At 48.1% G+C, this 19,963-nt stretch overlaps 1 protein-coding gene across 1 annotated transcript; it reads right to left on the bottom strand.

Moving 5' to 3' along the window:
* Positions 1 to 17,406: 17,406 nt before the first annotated feature.
* Positions 17,407 to 18,750, bottom strand: LOC145813657 (uncharacterized). Its single transcript, XM_082909406.1, has 3 exons — positions 18,211 to 18,750; positions 18,031 to 18,129; positions 17,407 to 17,822 (listed from the first exon to the last, which is right to left on the bottom strand). The coding sequence occupies exons 1-3, from the start codon at positions 18,619 to 18,621 to the stop codon at positions 17,427 to 17,429; spliced, it is 906 nt and encodes a 301-aa protein (XP_082765532.1). The 5' UTR covers positions 18,622 to 18,750; the 3' UTR covers positions 17,407 to 17,426.
* Positions 18,751 to 19,963: the final 1,213 nt, after the last annotated feature.

Raw genomic sequence — 19,963 nt, 5'->3', positions numbered from 1 at the left:
ATTGCCTGAGGGCTCTAAGGACTCATCTGAAGGGATGTATGACCCATGCTGCTATGTTGTGCTAATTAATCAAGCTAAACCAGAGGTGGTGTTGCCGGCTGGGATGGAGGTCAGTGTAGTTCATGAGGATGGCCCAAGTTAGGGATTAAATAATCTAGCTGACCTAAAGGAGGACATAGACAATTTGCAGTTCTTTGATAAGCAAGATCGGGAAGACGTGCATATTGATTGGTTTGATCTGAATATGTCGACAGACAATTCCGAGTGGCTTAGTGATGAACCTGACCAGGAGCAGGAAACTGAACCAAAATCTAAAGAAAAGGAATCAAGAGTAACTACAGTGACCGGAACGGCCAAAGACAAAGAGAAATTGTCGAAGAGGCCCGGTACTGAGAATTCAGCTCAAGAACTGGGCGTCGTGAGTACCGCAGATACCGAACAAGAAGCTACATTGAAGCAGTTTGTGCAAGAAAGAGACCAAGGGAACCAGAAGGCTGGAATGACTCAATGCCCTGAGAGGGATACTTCTAATAAAGGAATGCTTAGAATGGAACTGGACAATTGCATGTTGGTTGCCAGAGGAATATGGTGGATAGATAATGATCTGCATCTTGCCCACACCAATGAGGATTGGGGTGAAGACCTTCCTAACAACACTTGGCATGTAGAAGAGGTCGACCATATGACAAGAAGTGGCCGATACTTCAAACCACCGCATCTAGACCAACCCGAGGCATCTGGAAAGGACAAAGAGGTAGAGAAACAGAAGGAAAAACAGTTAGAGGAAGAGGCTGTGCTGAAATAGTTAAAGAAGATTCAAGTTGATATATTTATCTAGGGTCTGCTTATGGCTTCGCGAATGCACAGACAGACTATACTAACAGCGATGGATAAAGCTAAGTTATCCATCGACACCACCCGGAATAACTGGTGGGATTAGTCTTCCTAGGAGGCGCTGCTCTAACTTTGACCTTTTTAGACAAGGAATTATCGACAGAAGGCTCTACACACAACAAGCCTTTATACATATCCGTAGAGTGTCGAGAAAAGTGGATACCAGTGGTATTGGTTAACACCGGGTTAGCAATCAACATCTGTCCTTGTCGTATGGCTTGTGCTATTGGTCTGAAATCGACCGATTTTGTGTCTAAGGCCTAGGTGATTCGGGCATATGACAACACTAGCAGAGAGGTAATGGGTGTAGACACCCCATTTTTGACCGACCTTAAGACTCAGACGTCACCGATTGAGCGCTTGGTGATATTGCATAATGTGCTCGTTCAGAAGTTTCAGAGTCGCGGCCGTGAGCCCTGCCTCCGGACTTCCGAACCCTCTTCTGTACCTTGTCTCGGTTTGCGAACCAGACTCGGTTTTCTCTGTTTCTTTTCCTGAGGGGAGGGAGAGGTACAGTAGACCATCTCTCAATGTCCGTAGGCTACATTTGGTGGCCGTAGGCCATTTTCCCATTTCGGAGTCCGGTTCCCGATTTTCGGGACCGTTGGCCGTGTGCCTCGGTTCGGGACCGCCTAACCATCTCCGTTTGTTCTGGTTTTTGGCATACTTTCTATTTACTCCCTTTTGAGGGACACTGGGGTCTGAGAAACCCACTTCGTGGCCGAATGCCACTTTCGGTGCTTAACAGCCCATTTTCGGGACCCCGAACTGCGTGTTTTGGTCCCCGAGCATTCGTTTTGCAACGGTTTTCGTTCATTTTTGGCAGGTACCTCTGTTTTATCACCGAAGAGGTCACTGAAGGGTGAGAGGCTAGTAATTGTTGCAGCAACCAGTTATACATCCTCCGACGCCCTCCGGCGCCCGTTTTTCACACTTCCGGGCTAATGTTGAACACCTTGGACCCTTTTTCTTGAACTTTGAACCACATATTTGTGATGTACACACATGAGAGGACCCTAAAAGTTCATGGCCGGCCATTAATTCAACTTGACCCTTTTGACCCCCTCCTTCCGGGCTAATGTTGAACACCTTGGACCCTTTTTCTTGAACTTTGAACCACATATTTGTGATGTACACACATGAGAGGACCCTAAAAGTTCATGGCCGGCCAGTAATTCAACTTGACCCTTTTGACCCCCTCCTTCCGGGCTAATGTTGAACCCCTTGGACCCACTTTCTTGGACTTTTAACCACAGGGTTGTGTTGTACACACATAGGAGGACCCTACCAGTTGGTGGCCGGCCAGAAAATCTGATTGACCCTTTTGACCCCTAGCCGGCCGGCTAGGGGGTGTGGCCGGCCGGCCACCTGCAACAAAAGTACCAGGCCGGCCGTATTCCTTGCACTGTGCACTTTACAGCTGTGGAGCTTTATCCCCCAGAAAAGATCTTTATCCGGGGGATATTTCTTGGGGGAAAGTTACTCTCCTTTTCCCCCACCTTTACACCCCCTTTTTGACCCTTATAACCAGCTGGTGGCCTCCTTTGTTGGGGTTAGAAAACTTCATCTTCAAGCTTCCATATAGAACTCCATTTCTACACCTCTCATTTCCTTGAAAAACCCTAAGTCCCTAACCATCATTGCTTCTACACCACCAAGCTCTACCACCACTACCTCATTTCCAGAAACAAGGAAGGTTTCTCAAAGGCAAAAGAAGCTGCAAATTGGTCCAAGAAGCAACAAAAGTTTGAGTCTTCAAGGGTGAGTAACCTTTTCTTCACTTTGACCCTTTTTCTTGATCCATTGATTAGCCTTTTATGCTTTTTGTTTCAAGCTCCGGCCCTAACTGAAAAGGGCCCTATTTTGATCTCATCTTCACTTTTCATTAAGGGCTCAACCCTGTTTGAGCCCTCCATGATACACTTGCTTCATTGATCCTCTTATATGTCACAATCTTGCATGCTATTTTTGGCCCATGAGAAATTTATTTTCGAGCATGTTGTAAACTGATGTTAGGCTTATTTTGAGCCCCTCTTCAATATTGAATAAGGGCTCAACACCATTTGGGACTTCCATGTTGTACCTACCTTTATACTCCTCTTTTCTTCCCCATTCTTGCATGCAATGGCAGCCTACCATGCTTTTGTTTTTGGCCATTTTACAGTTCTGAAAAAGTTCTTATTTTGGTCCATTCTTCATGTTTCATTTAGGTCCTTTCATGGTTTGGGGCCTCCATAGGTCACTTCATGTTATATCCCTCTTTTATTCCCCATTCTTGCATGTTTAGTTAGCCTACCATGCTTTTGTTTTTGGCCATTTCACAGTTCTGGAAAAGTGCTTATTTTGGTCCATTCTACATGTTTTATTAAGGGCCTTTGGCTGTTTGGTGATTATTTTGCATACCTCATGTTATAGCCACTTTCGAGCCTTATTTTGCATCACATTTTTAGCATGTTTGTATACTGATTTTGAGGCTTCCATAAACTGTAAATATTCATATTTTTGGTCCCTCTCCAGTGTTGTAGAAGGAAATTTTTCAGTTTGGGTTTTGCTTATATCACTTGCTTCATTACCCCTCTTTTGGCCCCTATTCTTGCATGCCATTTTTGCCATACCTATGCTTGCTGTTTGGCCTTGTTTATAACTGTGAAAGTGCATTTTTTGGGACTGTCTAGCTTCTGTCTTTGCATTGCATGTCCATATTGTGCATGTTTGGCATAGCTATAGGTCATTTCGGGTGCCTAAATTCACATTTCGGGACAATTCCATGCATTTCATGTCATTTCGCCTCATTTCGGGACTGTTTTCCCCCATATTCTAGTGCTGAAATTCCATTAGCATGCTTGCATATCATTTTTACCATATTTCATCGCATTTTGCCATCGCCTCGGTTTGCATGCCCGTGTGCACGCATTTCGAGGCACCTCTTTTTTATCCGCGGGCATCCTATGTGAGTGTGGCTGAGGCTCACTCATGTTGGTATAAGCCCATATCATGTTTCCATGTCATTCCATCACATTTCGTCATCGCCTCGGTTTGCGTGCCCGTGTGCACGCATTTCGAGGCACCTCTTTTTTATCCGCCGGCATCCTATGTGAGTGTGGCTGAGGCTCACTCATGTTGGTATAAGCCCATATCATGTTTCTATGTCATTTCATCGCATTCCGTCATCGCCTCGGTTTGCGTGCCCGTGTGCACGCATTTCGAGGCACCTCATTTTCATAGCATTCTGCCATTTTCTCAGTTTGCGTGCCCGTGTGCACGCATTTCGGGGCATATCATTTTCACAGCATGGTGCATACTAGGTTGTATCTTAGATTGCATTCTGTCATTTTCTCGGTTTGCGTGCCCGTGTGCACGCATTTCGAGGCATTTCATTTCCATAGCATTGTATATGTTAGGATTGTATCTTAGTTGCATTTCATGCATATCATGCATATTGCGTCATGTCCGGAATAAGAGTTAGCCCGGGCACGGGAAACGAGGTACATTTCGTACTCCGAGTGACGGAATGTGTCTCAATTCCCCAGTCACCGACACTCCGGATTATCCATGATGGAGTTAGGTTTTAGCTGTAGTTTCATGTGCATTCATCCTATATTGAATTGTGCATTTCGACTCCTCGGCCATCATGCCTCGGTATGCGTGATTGGTGGCACGAGGATCGAGACATGCATATATCTGTGCAAATACATTGCTATGCCCCTTTCTTGCTCTCTGTTGCAGCAAAACGAAGAATCAGCAACCTTTTGGGGCTTGGCACGCATTTCAAGAACAGGTGTAAACAGAGGCTAATTGGGGCATTCCGGTGGATTTCCGCGCAAGACAATCCGGACATGCATCACCCATCAGAAGCAAGGCGGTCCCTGGCTTGCACGCCAGTTTTATTTGCTTTCTTAGTTAATTCATTAATTAATTAGAATTTTGTAATATTTTGGACTGTAATATTCTTTTATTTGGGACTGTAATATTTGGACTGTATTATTTATTCGGACCCTCTGCGCGGGGGCACAACTGTAATAAGTGTGCGTGAGTGTGTTGTATGTCTTCCAACCCCACGTCTTTCTCCCTTTTATTTATCCGCTTATGATGGTTAGATTAGGGCATGTTTCAATTAGCATACAGTATGACAGCATGTTTGCATTCATTCATCTGTATTGCATGCACCGGGCTCGACGCATCATACTAACTGCATTGTATTTTCAATTTCAAAGTTGAATACATGATAGTTGTAACATTCCATATGCCATCTTAGAATAGCCGAGCCTGCTATAGTTGCATTTTGCATGTGTTGCATTAGGCATTTTTGTATACTTAGGATTCATGCATGATTTCTAATGAAGTTTCTATTTTGGCTTGGAGTACTCGGTAAGCTTTATGCTTTAGCATCCTTGCATGCGTGTGAGTGACTGCCATGAATAGCATGCTTACCATGAGGCTATATGCTTATCTGATATAACTGCCTGAATGCCTGTGGGTGAAGGTTGGGTTACTTAAATTGGAATAAATCATCAAATGTTTTAAAGCCTACCTGCGGGTAGCAAACCACTTTCAAAGAAAAACAAGCATGAAATGCTTCGTTCCAATTCAGGCGACTCGGTCTATATTTGTATGCTGTGTGCATCACATAGTAACCTAGGCTAATAAACCGGAATAAGAACTCACAATGTTTTCAAAACTAGATATCATGGTTAGTAGAGGCCGGCCTATGACCGGGCGAGCGGGGGTGCTCACGAAGTGACCTTCCCCAATCGTACCCAAGTTCCCGAGCCGAGGCAACTTTGGTGATGACGGACACGTGGCCTCTTGGCACCGAGTCAGGGTTTCCTAAATTTCCCAAATTAAAAATATTTAGGTGGCGACTTTGTATCTGGCAAAGCAGTCCATGTTTGGCATTACTTTTTCAAAAATCAGTTTCTCAAAACGATTTTCCTGATTTGGACTCTTTGGTTCAGATTAGGAACCGTGACATTTTTAGAGTCCTGAGCTGTAGTGACCCCAAAATGAACAGAACGGGACTTAACCCTCCCGGGGCGTTCGGGGACGTCTACAGTTTCTGGCGACTCTGCTGGGGATTTAGAGAACTTGACTCGAACTCATGATATTTGTTTTTGACTACACATGTGTGTTTCTTTGCATTGCATTTGCATTGGTGCGCCTAGGACACCGTGTTTGCCATCTGCTATTCCTGAACGGTTTGCCGGAGGCTTGTCTTGTCAAGGCATGACCATAAGGCTGACTGGTTGTGGGCTCTGCCAGTATGGGAACACAAACCCCGGTTTTACCGGGGCACCCTCTTTGACCATTCAACCTAGTGCATATTCGGATCCATAGTGACCATTCCAAATTAGGACAGGTTGCTTACCCGTTTATAGGTTGTTTGAAACCGCTGTGTGCGTAGTGGAACCCTAGTTCCTGACAAAATAGGACAGGGAAACCCTGCCCCAACATAGGGGTGTTTTGGCTCTCACTTATCTGTTATGTGCTTTAGAGTGCGTCTCTACAGGAATGCATGTATCAGTATATGAGTTTGGGTATCAAGCCTGCGGGCATCAGTTCAGTATTGACAGTATCAAGCCTGCGGGCATCAGATCAGTATATGAGTTTGAATATCAAGCCTGCGGGCATCAGTTCGGTATTGTCAGCATCAGGCCTGCGGGCATCAGTTCAGTATTATGGGTATCAGGCCTGCGGGCATCAACCAGTATTTGAGAACGAGTTATCTGCAGATATCAGATTCTGTTTTAGGGAACAGTGATACAGGGATAATAATCAGTGTTTGAGGACAGTGTGTTATTCAGCTTATTGACTGTGTGTTGATTATGCCCGACTGTGTGTCATGCATTTTATTTTAAGCTGTTATGCTGTCCGTTTATCTGTTTATTTATTTCCTTTTCGCTTTATTTATCTTTTGCTAGGTCAGTTTTAGCACGATTGCTTCCAACCCGACAGGCATTCCCCAAGCACTTTGGACACGAGGTCGTCGACTCCATCGATCTGAGGATCTAATCGACGGACAGCCGGTGTTCCATTCTCTACCCCCTGTTACCAGAAGGAAGCCGAAAAGGCGCAGTGTGTCAGAACAGAGGTTGTCAGAGCAGTGGGTTACTTCATCAGAGGACTGTAGGACTGAGGTCTCAATTACTGCTGTAGAAATAGGCATACCAGTTAGACAGATGGATCAACAGAATACATCAGGGATGGAGGCTCTAATGCGCCAGATGCAGGAGAGCATGAGACAGATGCATGATGATGCCACCCGTCAAACGGAGTTCTCCAAACAACAGGACGCGATCATGGCCCAACAAGCCGAATTAATCACTAGATTGCAACAGCAGAATACAGCATCTGCTTCACACCAAATCCCTCCTCCGGCAGGGGCTCCGTTACCTGAGCAGGCACCTACTGTTCAGAACGCCCCACCAAATGCCCAGAATACCCTACCAAATGTCCAAAACTTACAAGAGGACACGAGTCTTCCAACGGGGCCAGCTCCGCCCCCGCTTCCACCACAACTGTCCAAGGTCCATACATCCAATCACCCGGACTCTCCATTCGAGGTCGAGGTTGATCACACAGCTCTGAAATTGAGCAAACTGGAGAAGCTCTTCAAGAAATCCCAAGGGGTCAAGGCTATGCCGGATATCGAAGATGGATATACCGAGGAGGCCGTAACACTCCCCGATAGGTTCAAAATGCCACAAATCGATCGTTTTGATGGGTCCGGCGACCCCATGGTCCATATCCGACTGTTTGCAGACGTCTTGCGGCCAATGGGCCTAACACGACCACAGAAGCTCTCATTATTCGGCCGAACCCTGTCGGGTGTGGCCTCCCATTGGTATGCAAAGTTACAAGACGAAGTGAAGAGGAACTGGGATGAAATGGCTGAGGCCTTTGTCGCACAATATTCATACAACACTCAGATCGAGATCACAACTCGTGATCTCGAAACGACAAGGCAAGAGCCCAAAGAAACTTTCTCGGACTTTGTGATCCGATGGAGGGCAAAGGCGTCAATGATGACTTTAAGGCCCACGGACAAAGATCAAATCCGGATGAATGTGCGCAATCTCCACCCAAAGCTAATGCAGAGGATGATTGTAGTCCCCTTCCCTACTTTCGTAGACTTACATGAGATGGGGGTGCAAATCGAAGACGCAATGAGACAAGGTCTGTTTGACCACGACAGAGAACAACCGAGGAGGACGTTCAACCGTAACAACAATGCGGGCCCGAGTGGCGCTGCAAATACGAGAGCCTCGGAAGTTAGTATGGTTACCACCACTCCCCCTCCCCCTCCAAGGCCCATGACTGCCACACCCTTCTCCGGTGCGTCCGGAAGCAACACACAAGCCAACAGATTCCAACCGCGAGGCCAAAGAACCTTTACCCCACTATATATGCCTCTGACCAAAGTTCTGGGAATATTGATCAGAAAAAATCATTTAAAACCCCTGGAACCAAAGCCATTACCGAATCCACTTCCCCCCTCTTACGACCCGTCAAAATACTGTGCGTATCACCAACAACACGGTCATGACACCGACCGTTGTTACAGATTGCATCATGAGATCCAAGATCTTATTGACAAACAGGTGATCGCACCTCCTGATAAACCCAATGTCACAACCAACCCTCTCCCACCACATAACCAAGCTCCTCCTCCCAAAAGAATTAATTTTATCCAGACTGGGGTTGTATCTTACGATCCTAGCATCTACATTACGCCCACCCACCTACCCAAGCCGGAGGTGCTCCTCCCCGATTGCACTGATTTCTTGTGCATGGTGGACATCTCCAAAACCCAACCAGAACCAATGGTGGTGACCGTCGAAGACGAGGCAGGGCAGATTTTGGGAGAAAATGAGATTGTTGAATCTGGGACTGGGCAGAATTTTGCTGGGGGAGCCTATGATCCAAGCAAGCACATCCTATCAACGAGCCGAATTGGGCTAAGCGTAGAATTGCCAGAGACAGGAGAGCTATGCATGATCCGGGGGGATTGATCTGGGCTATGGGCAGATGATTTGACAGCCGCAGGGGAGGACTTTGCCAACCTGCAATTTCTTGACGATCAGGAACTGGGGGATGCGTCGATTAACTGGTACGATTATGAGGGATCAGAGGAGGCCACTGGATGGCTCGAAGATCAACCGGATGCAGTGGGGGAAGCCCAACCAGAACAGAGCCCGGCAGGGGCAGAAGTACCATTTGTGGCCGGAATGGCCGAAAGCCAAGTTGTATCGCCGGAGAGCGCCGGTGTTAAGAATTCCGCTCGGGACATGGGCATTATGGAGATGGGAACTGTTGAACAAACAGCTGTACTGACGCAGCTGGAACAAGAAAAGTTTGAGGCTACTGAGAGAGCCAGGAAGGCAAAGGGCCGTGAGGGGACTGAAAGTGCTGTGTGCACGAAGACAGACAATGCTGCGAGCATATGGACAGAGAGCACTGAGAGTGCGAGTGGACCGGAGCCAGACATGTGTCTGTTGGCTGCCAGCGGAATGTGGTGGGAAGATGACGACTTGTGTCTTGCCCACACCGATGAAGACTGGGGAAGTGGCCAGCCGGATGATACTTGGTATCTTGATGAAGTGGACCATATGACAAGAAGTGGGCGGTACTTCAAACCCCCACACCTGGACCAACCCGAGGCATCCGGGAAGGATAGAGAAGCGGAGAAACAGAAGGAGAAGCAGATTGAAGATGAGGCTGTGCTGAAACAGTTAAAGAAAATACAAGCAGACATCTCCAGCTGGGGACTGCTAATGGCATCACGAGTACACAGAGAAGCTGTCCTATCTGCTATGGACAAGTCCAAACTCTCCACAGACACCACGCCTGAATAGCTGGTTGGGCTGGTTTTTCCGGGAGGAGGTTCCCCGGCATTAACCTTTTCGGACAAGGAGCTACCGCCTGAGGGCACAAGTCATAACAAACCTCTCTATATCTCTGTGGAATGTAGAGATAAGTGGATACCGGTGGTACTTGTTGATACCGGGTCTGCGATTAATGTCTGCCCGACCAGAACGGCATATGCGATCGGGTTGAAACCCGTGGACTTCATCCCAACTACCCAAGTGATCAGAGCATACGACAATACCAGCAGAGAAGTGATGGGGACTGTTAAAATTCAAACCAAGGTTGGTCCAGGGCAACACAGCATCGAATTTCATATCTTGGACGTTCCCGCAACCTTTAACCTACTTTTGGGGCGACCGTGGTTGCACCAGGTCAAAGCAGTCTCTTCCACTCTACATCAGATGCTAAAGTACCCCCACGGGAAAGGGGTAGCGATCGTTTTTGGGAATTCATCAATCCATCCGCCGTCGGAAGTGTCCACACCCGTCTTGGAGATCGAGCACAGCACGGAGGATGTGTTTTTGTCGGGGTTCACTTTGGCCGAGGCTCAAGTGGTACAGAATGTCATGGCTGTGAATGAGGGCATGTATGTTAGTGCACAATCTATCTACCTCATGAACAAGCTAAAACATACCCCCGGGATGGGATTAGGGAGAAGCGGCCGGAAGGGCGTCTCAGTGTTGGCCGAAGTGCCACACAACCCTCACGCCTTTGGACTGGGTTATCTGCCCACCAAGGAAGATTGGGTGAGGAAAGGAAAAGAAATGGCCGGAAGGGCCAGGGCAAAGAAGGCCGGGAAGCCATTTGAGTTAATGCATAGGCCCATCTGGGGTACCCTAAACGGACACTTCGTCCGGGAGGGGGAAGATTTTCTGTTCTGCGGCTTCCCGGAGCCATGGCTAAACGCGGAGGGGACGCGCGTGCCTGGTTTTGAAATCTTCTTCGACATACAATTATCTGGGGATGACGTTGCCGAAGCGCAGACAGACCCACCAACTGAGGTTGAGCAATGTGAAGCAGTGGATCCTGAGAGCACAGAGCTTGAAATGGGGGTAGCACTGGCGAGTCTACTATCAGATCCTCTGATCAGCCAAGAGTGCTTGGGGGATAACTCTTCGGTTTCTGTGATTGGAGATGAAATAGCTGCGGGCTTTCCAGCGCCGATCTTGGATGCATCTATCGCACCTTCTCTCATCTGGCAATATGAAGAAGGCTTTTTATCTAGCAGTTCCGGGTCAGGTAGTGAGCCGGAATCTGATTCCACCGAATCTTGTGCATCGGAATCAGATTCCAGCTCGACTGAGTCTGAGTTCGGTATTCCTGGGGGTGATAACCCAGATGCCATAGTCCTGTCTAGGTCGTCTTTTTCATTTTCTTTTGAGTCTGTTGTAACAGAGGAATCTGACGGCTTGGAAATATTTAATGAGAATGATGTGGATGTGGTTTCCGAGTATTTTTCTGTGCCTTTGATTTATTGCTTAAATCAGGATTTTCAAAATTTTGATGAAAACAACGAGGGAGAAATTCCCCCAGTTTTGCAACGATTAATTGATCAAGAGCAGGAAAGATTTGTTAAACCTTTAATGGATGAAATCACTACTGTGAATGTTGGTACTGAGAAGGACCCGCGGCTGGTCCAGATCGGGTCCACGTTGTCTTCAGAGGAGCGCGAGCGCTTAGTCGCTTTATTAAAAGATTTCAAAGATGTTTTCGCGTGGTCCTATGAAGACATGCCTGGAATCAATCCTGAGATTGTACAGCACCGGATCCCTCTTGATCCCGAGGCCCGCCCTGTCAAACAGAAACTCAGAAGGATTCGCCCAGACTGGGCCCTCAAAATTAAGGAAGAGGTCACCAAGCAAATTGACGCAGGGTTCCTGCTGGTATCTGAATATCCAACTTGGTTGGCCAACATTGTTCCGGTGCCAAAGAAGGATGGCAGAGTTCGGGTCTGTGTAGACTTCAGAGATTTGAACAGGGCCAGTCCGAAGGACGACTTCCCCTTGCCGCACATCGATGAATTGGTGGATTTCACGGCAGGACACGCCTTGCTTTCATTTATGGATGGTTTCTCAGGCTATAATCAGATAGTAATGGCACCCGAAGACCGGGAGAAGACTGCGTTCACTACCCCGTGGGGTACATATTGTTATAGAGTGATGCCATTCGGGTTGAAAAATGCTGGAGCTACGTATCAACGGGCAGCAACTACAATATTGCATGATATGATCCATAAAGAGGTCGAGGTGTATGTGGACGACATGATTGTCAAGTCCAAGGATAGAGAGGGCCACTACGCCGCCTTACAAAAATTCTTTCAAAGGATCAAAGAGTTTCGGCTGCGACTGAATCCCCAGAAATGCACGTTTGGTGTTACAGCAGGGAAGATGCTAGGGTTTCTGATCACACAAAGGGGCATCGAGGTCGACCCTTCCAAAATCAAGGCCATCTTAGAAATGCCACCACCAAGGACTGAAAAGGAGGTGCGAGGCTTTCTGGGTAAAGTGCAATTCATAAGACGGTTTATTTCTAAATTAACCTTGACTTGTGAACCACTTTTTGGTCTCCTGAAGAAAGGAAAGAAATTCCAATGGGACGGCCGATGTCAAGCAGCTTTTGAACAGATCAAAGAGTATCTACAGAACCCACCCGTGTTGTCACCGCCAGAGCCGGGGAGACCGTTGATACTGTACCTTTCAGTAACTAAAACTACCATGGGCTGCATGCTCGCGCAGGAGTCAGAAGACAAAGTGGAAAGGGCCATATACTATCTGAGCAAAAAGATGCTGGATTACGAGACCCGCTATACACCGCTGGAGAAGGCTTGTTTGGCCTTGGTATGGGCAACCAGGAAGCTGCGGCACTACCTGTTAGCCCACTCTGTAATATTGGTTTCGCGTTTGGATCCCATCAATTATCTTTTCGAGAAACCAGCACTTACGGGTAGGCTAGCTCGATGGCTGCTGTTGCTCTCTGAATTTGATTTGAAGTATGTAACGCGCAAGTCAGTAAAAGGGAGAGCGGTAGCGGAGTTCCTTGCCGACCACCCGGTTGAGGGGGATGAAGCGGTTGAGTATCTATTCCCAGATGAAGCCATTCTGCACGTCAAAGATGAAACTTGGACGATGTACTTTGACGGAGCGTCAAACCAGTATGGGTATGGGATAGGGGTGTTGCTGATAGCGCCTGACGATTCCCGTATCTCTTTAGCATTCAAGCTCCGGTTCAAAGTTTCCAACAATGAAGCAGAGTATGAGGCATGTATTGCTGGCCTGGAAGCAGCCCTAGAACTAGGGGCAAGACGATTGGACGTCATTGGGGACTCGAACCTTGTTGTGTCTCAAGCAAAAGGAGATTGGAAAGTCAAGGAGGAAAGGATGGTAATTTACCACCAAACCTTGGATTTGTTAATTCCTCGATTTGAGAAGCTAAATTTCACCCACCTCGTAAGAGAGAACAACAGGTTTGCAGATTCATTAGCAACTCTATCTTCTATGATAGACATTCCGTCCGGAGTCCGGATGCGTCCAGTCATTATTGATCAGAAGTTCACGCCAGCATACGAGTCGATTTCCGCCATAGATGAGGTTCAAGACGGCAACCCCTGGTATTACAACATCTGGAACTTCTTGGAAAAGGAGACATATCCACTAGGGGCAAATGCCAAGGATAAGAGGGCTGTCAGGAGAATGGCTGCTCAGTTCATTATCTGCGGGGGTAAGCTGTACAAAAGGGGTCATCTGGGAATGCATAAGCTCTGTGTAGAAGCTGAAGAGTCGAAACGCCTGATGGAAGCCATCCATGGGGGAGAGTGCGGTGCACACATGAATGGAGTAATGCTGGCCAGAAAGATCCTCAGACAGGGCTACTACTGGTCAACCATGGAGGAGGATTGTATTAGTTTCGTTCGGCGATGCCACAAGTGTCAAATTCATGCAAACCGCATGAACATCCCGCCGTCAAAGCTGTACAACATGACTTCGCCATGGCCTTTTTCAGTCTGGGGAATTGATGTGATCGGAGCTGTTACCCCGAAGGGGTCAAACGGGCATGAGTTTATCCTGGTAGCGATAGATTATTTCACAAAGTGGGTCGAGGCCCAATCATACGCGGTGTTGAAGGCGTCGCATGTCGCAAAGTTCATCAGAAATAACATCATCTGTCGCTACGGGGTGCCAAACGAGATAATTTCAGATAATGGTTCCCATTACAAGAAAGAAGTAATAGACTTGTTGGAAAAATACAATGTGGCTTTCCATAAGTCATCTACATACCGGCCGCAGACCAACGGAGCGGTTGAGGCCGCTAACAAGAATATCAAGCATATATTGCAGAAGATGGTGGGAACCTATCGGGATTGGCCAGACAAGCTGCCATTTGCTCTGTGGGGCTACAGAACTTCAATCAGAACTTCTACTGGAGCAACTCCATATTCATTGGTCTATGGAATGGAGGCTGTTCTACCCATTGAGATTGAGGTTCCGTCGTTACGAGTATTGGCTGAATGCCAGATAGCCGAAGCAGATTGGCAGCAAAGCAGATTCGAAGAACTCATGCTCTTTGATGAAAGAAGACTGAAAGCACTGTACCACATCCAAGGCTATCAACGCAGAATTGCCCGGGCTTTCAACAAGAAGGTTAAGTCCAGGAATCTGAAAGAAGGAGATTTGGTGCTCAAAGACAACCGAGCTCCCATCCACGACCCAAGGGGCAAGTTCAAACCTAATTGGACTGGTCTCTAGATGGCTTGGAGTTCTCACAACCGATCAATATGGACAAGTTGAAGAAATACTATCCTTGAGAGGCTCGCTAGGCCGAAAACCCGAAAGGGCGACCTAGGCAAAAGTCAGAGCACAAAAAATTAGAAAATATAAAAACTGAGCTCGCAAGGTTGAAAACCCGCAAAGGGCGGCCTTGGCAAAAGTTAGAGCGCAAAAGGAGAGTGAAAATACTCGAGTGAACCTCGGCCTGAACTACGTAAGGCTTGATTCCCATCTTTAGGATACGTAGGCAACTTCACCTTGAAGTTCAGCCATAACTTTTCCCCGATCAACTCTGTCCATTTTGATCATCTCAATCATCTTTATCCATCAGCATTTATCGTGATCTCCGGTACAGTGCTGTTCAAAATAGGGGCAACTTTCCGTTGCCGCGACGGTGCAAAGTTACTCAGACTAGGGGCAACTTTCCGTTGCTTTGCAGTGCCGCATTGTTCTTCAGACTAGGGGCAACTTTCCAGTTGCAGGGATCTGGGGTTGTGCATTTCAGTGACAGATCTCCGGTGTGTCCAGTTCTGATCCACATCGAAAATAGTTTTGAAAAGTTTTAATAAAAGTTGACTTTGCTCAAATTAATCTTTTTACGACTAAGACCATTTTTGGACCAAAAGCGGAAAATTTTCAGTACCATAACTTTCAATTTCTTTGATTTCAAAACCGAGTTCTCCTGCTCTTGCATTACAATCGAGGTTGCTTTTTAGTACATTCATAAAGAAAACTTGAAAATGCTAAATAAGCAATAAATTTGGGGCATAGTTGAATCAAGTATCTCTGCGTCCCCTCCCAGAGCTGGACGGAGCATCTGATGCCAAGCTAGGCCCAACCTGTGCCTCCTCATTGAGCCAATCCAAGCACTCATCGGACAAAGTGCAACTGAAAGTTGAAGCAGGGGCCAGGAGCTCTCTAGTCCTCCATGCCGTGGCATATCGGGCAAGCTGTGCACCCCGGATCGGGAAAGCGGCTGGGTACTCAATCCCCTCCGGTGGGCAGGTCTGATCATGACCAAACTGACGCAGGAACCGGAACGGAAAATAGAATACGCAGTGGGTTAGACCAATCAATTGGATCCCAATCAGCCGGGACATACTATAGCTCATTGCCGGGAGGTTGAGCCAAGGACAACGCCAAGCAATGCCGTCTGCGGACAAATTGCACATCCAATCGAACCACCACCTTTCGTCAAGAGCATTGACTAGGCGTTGTCGAAAGAAGTAGCCTCGAGCTGAATAGGCCGGGCAAGAGTCCACAACCTGCAACTTGTCCATTAACCATACCTAGGGGAGGGATGGAAAAAGAGAGAATAAAGAACAGAGAGATGTACGATGAGAGAAAAGTAAGACAAGGGTTTTGTGAGAAAAACCGAGCCTGAGGGTCGAGTGATGTGAGCAAATATATATGTAAGGTCGGTGGGAAATATTTCCTGCAGCAGCAGTGGACTCCCGGCAAACCTAGTCGCCTCCCGGCGATAGACAGAATCTAAGCCCATCAGTGTCTCGGCCAAGGTCATGGCAATACAGCTCTTTCCTTCTCTCAAACCTTGGGCGACTTCAATCAGGCGAATGCTAGCCCCGCCGAAGCCCGAGGAAAGCAGAAAGTGAGACAACAAACATAAGCAGAGGGCGTGTTGCCGGAAACCCTGCCAATAATGGTTGCTGCGGTCACCGGCGTCGGAAAAACGGTGGATCAAGCCGAGGATGTCCAGTTCCCCACTGCAGATCAGAGATCGAGCGTCATGCGCCGTGAGCCCACACATCCGCCCTAAAGCCTGGGCGTGACCAAAACGGAGCTGGGGCAAGATCACTTCAGAGCATTCAGACTCCATCAAAACCTGAAAATCTTCGAAAGTGGGGCACATCTCTTGGCCGCCGAAGCTAAAAACGTACGTCACTGGATTCCAGAACCTTGCCGCGGCATGGAGAAAAGGAAGCTGTAGCGGAGTACGGCTTAGCGTGAATAGTGCATTCAAGCCGAAACCCCGGAAATTTAGCTTTTCCGAGCCATCTAGAGAAGAGATCCAAGATGTGATATTTTCTGCGAGAAACGCCTCCATCTTTGTCTAAAACTAAGATGAAATGAATGTTCCCGAAGTTGAGGCTTTTATAGAAGGAAAGACACTATTCACGGGGACACGTGTCAAAAATCTGGTGGCTGCAGGACTGAGTGGCCGGCCGGCCACCTTTTCTGGCTGGCCAGCCATTTACTTTTTCAGAAATGGCCGGCCAGCTGTCTCTCTCCACAAAAAATGGCCGGCCGGCTCCCAGGGATGGCCGGCAATGCTGCAGTGTAGCTCCTTGGCCCTGTTTTACCCTTCGAGGGAGAGTTCCAAGCATTTCCATACAACGGGAGAGTCAAAGGCCTTCATCTCCCTCCGTTTCGGATGCGTTCCAGTGCCTAGATCGTCCGAAGTACACTCTGTTGTCGTTTTGTTTATCGAGTTGTGGTTTTGATTATCGAGTTGTTGTTTTGCTTATCGAGTTGTTTGTCGAGCGGACGTGTTTCGTGTTTTTGAGTCATTGCACTCTGTTTAAGCAATCTTTGTTAAAGTCTTGTTTATTTGCGTTGTTGCATTTTGCTTATCGAGTTGTAAACTTCCTAAGGTTCTGTTATATCTTAGTAAGTTGAGTTGCTTAGTTTGTTGCGTCGGTTCACTACCTGACTTGGTGATTACACAATGCACATTACCATTCAATTTCATTTTTGTGCAAAATAAAATGATGCGATACGATGCTGAAAGTTTAAAGTACAAACACCTTTTCAAAAGCTATTTCATTTCATCATGCTTTACAACAAACAAAGGTACAAGTTTTACAAAAAATAAAACTGCCTAACAATGTGCAAAGTGTTACAAACTACTAGCAAAAAAGAAAAATAAAGCAGGAAATAGCAGCATCAAAGTCCTCGGGAGCGGGAACGAGAAGCACTCCTCATCCTCTTCTGCGGGACAACCTCCGCACCATCATCACCATCTGAGTCGGAGCTGTCATCCTCAGGATCCCCCTCAGCCTCGCCTCTATTCCCCGAGCCAAAACCGGAGCCCCCCTCCTCAGCAGATGTCTCTGACTGACGATCGGTAGCCTCCTCCTCCTCCTCCTCATCAGGCTCCACCTCCACAACGTGAGCCCTGCGTCTGCGGACAGGCCCTCCTCGAGCTCCCCGAAAAGGCCTAGATGGCCCGGATCCTCGGGAAGGCCGAGATGGCCCCGCCCCCTGAAAAGGCCCAGATGGCCCAGCTCCCCAAGGAGGCCCAGGTGGCCTGGCCTGCGGCTGACCGGACCATGAAGGCATCTGAAAACAAAGAGTTCAATTCAAATACATCAGTCCAAATATATACATCAGATGCAGATACAAGCAAAGGATACGTAAAGTGGGTGCATGTAAATACAGTGTACAAGTGGGGTGTGTGTCAGATGTGCTCTACACAAGTAGTCTATCGATGCAGTAGAAATCAGCATGTCATCAGAAGTATGATAAATGCCAGAAAACTGAAGGGTACCTGAATGCCCGCGACAGACAACTGTGCCTCCCTACGCAGGACCATGCCCTCGAGTGTGGCCACCAGTCCAACCACCTCCTCCATGTACCCTCGCGATGGCTGCAAAAATGAGCTCATAATCATCAGTGAACAGAAGAGTGTCTAAACATCTGAATGATGAATGAAAAAAGTGGAACATACCGGCGGTGAGTCCGGATCAATGGCGTATCGATCACTGGGCATCGGAGGCTCTAGCGGGATCGGAGTCGGAGAGATAGCCCCATACTGCCACGCCATCAACTCAGTCGGCATATCTGGCCATCCGGGATGAGGATGAGTCGACGGAACCGGAGGAACCGGTCTACTCCCACCTCTGGATGTACCAGCCCTGCTAGTAGAAGGGGCGTCTGCAGCCCGAGCCCGAGCCCGAGCCTGGCCCGAGGATGACATACCGGCAGGCCTCATCATCGGGATATGAGCTCCCGTCAATGGAGGCATCAAATATATGTGACGGTAAGTGGCGTAGTTCCCCTCCTCAACATATAGTAAAGCATCACTGCCCAGCATGGCGCCGACTACCTCCGAATAAGACAGCCTGTCAGCAGTCCGCATACTGGCTGGAGGTACTGCGGGAGGATCCTGAGAAAGATACCCCCATACCTGGCGCAGAAAGCGTTCCCCCAGGAACCACGCCCTGCCAACCGGCCCTTCAAGCAGGACCCTATACTGGGAGATGTCCGACGCTCCGGTATACTGAAGTCGGAGACCATCACCCAGGGACACCCAGGGCTGCCATGTGATCTGCGGATGATAAATGCATAAACCAATCAGAAATCAAGAATATACAGAGCAAATCAAAGATGAAAATGAAAGGAACTGAAAGTTTTGAGGTACCTCTGAATGCCGCACAGTGTCGAAGTACTGTCGCAGGTTAAGGAGGGTCTCTCGAGGTCTCGGCCGGTGCGGGCCCTCGAACACCAATGAATATGGGGTCATGAGAATCCCCGCCACCTCCAACTCTGGGGCTAATGATGGGAAGTATACATAGACCCATAGCTGAGAAAAGCAGTGCAGAATGTAAGTACGAAGTGTTGAGAGCAAAATACAGACTGTAAAAGTGCGCTGTGTGTGCAATGTACAAGTAATGAAGAGCAGAAATGTAAATCAAGAGGACAGAAAAGTACCTCCCAGGCTCTCCAGTAGCCGCCAAGTAAATCGCCCCGCCCGCGGGAGGTCGCGCTCATATAAAAGTAAAGGGTAGCCAGGCCGGTGCCACCCCAGTCGTATCAATGGACCTGTGATAGGTCAACCAGAGCGCTCAGCAGGTACAACCCAACTGTGTTCCCTCTGTCGGCAAACAGGGTAGTCCCGAAGAGGAACATAAGGAAACCACGGGCATACTGCTCGGTCTCCTCGGGAGTCTCAGGCACCATCTCCGCCCGCCGAAAATGGGAAGAGAACCAAGTGTATCGGACTCTCCCAGAGACCCTATCAACAGGTGGGCGAGCCCCCAATAAATACATCCAGGCGGCCTCCCACTCGCCCATATCCTCATCGTAGGGGATGGACCAACCTCCAACGTCAAGGCCGGTCAATACAGCGAAGTCAAAAGGGGTCATGGTCATGTCCCCGGTAGCAGAGAAATGAAAGGAGTTGGTGGTGTCCCACCATCTCCCTACCAAGGCTGCCATCAGTGTCCTCCTGGCAGGACAACGTGACAACCCGACGCAGAAAGGCCCGAATCCTGCCAAATCTACCAAATCTCGGACGGCCTCCGGGAGCTCGGCGTACCAGTCCCGTGCGATGGTGGAACCATACCCCCGCACATTGCGGGAACCAACCTGCATTCAGAATGAATACATTTGTCAATAATGAAATGAATGGGCTGTGTGCCAATGAAATGAATGGGCTGTGTGCCAATGAAATGAAGTGGGCTGTGTGCCAATGAGATGAA

This window comes from Camellia sinensis, chromosome 15 (assembly GCF_055761805.1).
Source record: "Camellia sinensis isolate YWXY chromosome 15, ASM5576180v1, whole genome shotgun sequence".
NCBI classification, from domain to species: Eukaryota; Viridiplantae; Streptophyta; class Magnoliopsida; order Ericales; family Theaceae; genus Camellia; species Camellia sinensis.
Note: the sequence above shows the minus strand (reverse complement) of the source record. Positions and strands in the feature narration are given on the sequence as shown.